This window comes from Lycium barbarum, chromosome 11 (assembly GCF_019175385.1).
Source record: "Lycium barbarum isolate Lr01 chromosome 11, ASM1917538v2, whole genome shotgun sequence".
NCBI classification, from domain to species: Eukaryota; Viridiplantae; Streptophyta; class Magnoliopsida; order Solanales; family Solanaceae; genus Lycium; species Lycium barbarum.
The window spans coordinates 47,951,031-47,953,522 of NC_083347.1; the positions used below are offsets into that span (position 1 = coordinate 47,951,031).

At 33.5% G+C, this 2,492-nt stretch overlaps 1 protein-coding gene across 1 annotated transcript; it reads left to right on the forward strand.

Annotated features, from left to right (window-relative positions):
* The first annotated feature begins 882 nt into the window (after nt 1-882).
* On the forward strand, nt 883-2,271 carry LOC132618210 (uncharacterized). The gene is made up of 2 exons (XM_060333272.1): nt 883-1,501; nt 2,065-2,271. Exons 1-2 carry the CDS (start codon nt 1,361-1,363, stop codon nt 2,230-2,232), a joined length of 309 nt encoding a protein of 102 aa, XP_060189255.1. The 5' UTR covers nt 883-1,360; the 3' UTR covers nt 2,233-2,271.
* Nucleotides 2,272-2,492: the final 221 nt, after the last annotated feature.

Sequence of the window (2,492 nt, forward strand, 5' to 3'; positions counted from 1 at the left end):
GCTGCTTGGCCATTACCTACAGTTGGCTTCTATGATCGGTAATGAATTGAGATTAAATGGTTGCTTGGTTTTTGCCATTGCATTTTGGCCTAATAGTGAACGACATGTGCTACTACATTTTATGGGTTGTTGTTGTATTTGTGATTTGGCCATTGCATCTGATGAATTAAGCTCCTACATATCTTGGTGTTGGAACTGTTGTGCTATAAGGTTACTTGCTGTTCCATTTTGAACTAAGCCATTGCTTTTTTTTTGGGCTAAACATGAATCTGCATTGCTGTTGATGTTCTATGTTGTTACTGGTGTGCTTTTGCTGGAATTTGTAATATTGTTACTGCATATACCAAAGGCGACTTAATCTAAGGATGGGTACTTACAACCCCACCACAAGTCCATAACTAACTTAACCTTCCAGCTCTTATAATATACAAATGCCAATTAGTACCTAATTGTATATGCGAAGCTTATTTTTTTTTAGTCGGTCCAAAAAGAACACAGTTGTTATTGACTCTTGAAAACTAATGTACTAACATATGTTGAGATGGAGAGGATTGAACCTTAACAAGTCCTTATGACTGAAGACTATAGATTACTAAAACTATATTCTACTGGTAAATATTCTACAACTCAAAAATTTATAGATTTTAGCATGAAGATCACATGAATTATCTGCGGAAAAGAAAATCCCAAGTAACCTTGCCTCCAAACTTTTTTAAAATATTGGTGTAGTAGTTGGTGTGTGAATATGGATGGATCTAGTGTTGTAGCCGTTATTTTGCCAAAATCTTCCATATTCCACATTCCTCTGTCAACTCATGGTCCGATTCTTTAAAAGGTAAAACGTTATTGTTTCAAGTTATTTTTGGAGTAGCTAGGGAGAAAAGATGTAAAGATAGTATAGAAATTTCTTAGAACTCAAAATATGGAAGAACTTAACCAACTCAAATAAACTAGTAACTGATACTTTCATCTGAAATTTACATCCTTAACAAGATATATGCTGATTTTTCTTTGAGATTGGAAAGAAAGTTTACCGCTTCACTGCTATATTAGTGTCACTTTTACTTTGTTTTAGAATAAAATAATACATGTGATGTGAATGTAGAATAATTCTACTTACTTCATGCCCATTGGCACTATAATTGCAGTTACACTTCCCTTGCATTTATTAAATCTTTGTTCACATCTCTCATGTGATTTGCATTGTGTTTCTTTATGGATTGCTGTATGGCCAACTAATTCTTCATATACATTCATGTGCTTTGGTTCCTTTTGCCTTTTTTTTTTTTTTTTTTTAAGTTCTGCCTGTATTAGTGTTTTAAGCTAGTAATTTCTCCCATTGAATACAATTTAATTTTTTATGCAGGGGCAACCCCCTGATTGCATACTAAAGGACGCAAAAAACACCAGCAAGCTAAGTTATTCAAGTTTGCTTAGGAGCATTAATCCTATGAGCAGATCTAGAGTTTATCAAGCTTTGGCAGAAGAAGATATTGAAGCTGTAAGTAGATGAAATTCAAAACTAATGAATTATGAAATAGGGTCACTGGAAATCATACCTTTCTTATACTTGAACATTTGGATACTTTTCTCCATGTTACTTATAGTTTTGGTGTAAAGGGTTCTAACTATGACGTGTAGATAATTGGGATATTTTGTTAAAATGGATGTGGTTGAACAACACAAGCATAGTGTATTGTATACATTTTCCAACCATCTAAGTGCTATTAATGCAATTGATTAAACTTATCAGTAAAACAGAAAGGAAAACATGAGCAGAAGGTGTAAACTTGTGGTATATGGTATTAGCTTAGTGCTAGCAGCCAATTAACTTGTGGTATATGGTATTAGCTTAGTGCTAGCAGCCAATTAACTTGTGATATATGCATTTTGTGGGGCTTGTTTTAGTTTCTTTATAGTCTAAAGTTTTGGTTTCAAGTCTGTTTTGATGTTGATAAGTAATGAAACATTATTGATTGAGAGTAGTTCTTTCTCAGGATTATACGGCTTAAGCTGTAACCGTGACAAGATATCGGATGGCTAAAGCTCTTTTAATTTTTGCAGGATGCCAAGGGCAATGATGTTGATCTCAGTCTGATATTGATCAATGTGAAGCATATTACGAAGCTGCTAGGGGAACAAGGAAGAGAAGAATATATGGTCTTGGATCTCAAGCACAAAGTTATCTGCTTTTTGTTGGAAAGAACAAAATTATGCACTAACAATACTTGATGGATGTGTGGGTTCTTTTGGTAGTTGACAGCTTGATGTTGTCGGTGTTTTGGACTTAACGATTAGGATTTCGCTATCTATTTTGAATTTTGTTTATAAATATTATTTTATGTGAATGTCAGTTATTTTTAAGGGTATTTATTACTTTGTATTTAGTATGTGTTAACAGGTGTATTTAAAATAAAATAAAAAATTGAAAGAAAAATATTTGTGACAGATTTGCGACGGATTTCGGTCGTTGCTAGAGGGAAAACAGTAGG

Excerpts from the sequence above, each read along its gene's own strand:
- LOC132618210 (XM_060333272.1), top strand. The coding sequence starts at position 1,361 with ATGCAGGGGCAACCCCCTGATTGCATACTAAAGGACGCAAAAAACACC. Across the intron at positions 1,502-2,064 it reads CAGAAGAAGATATTGAAGCT|GATGCCAAGGGCAATGATGT; the intron begins GTAAGTAGATGA and ends TAATTTTTGCAG.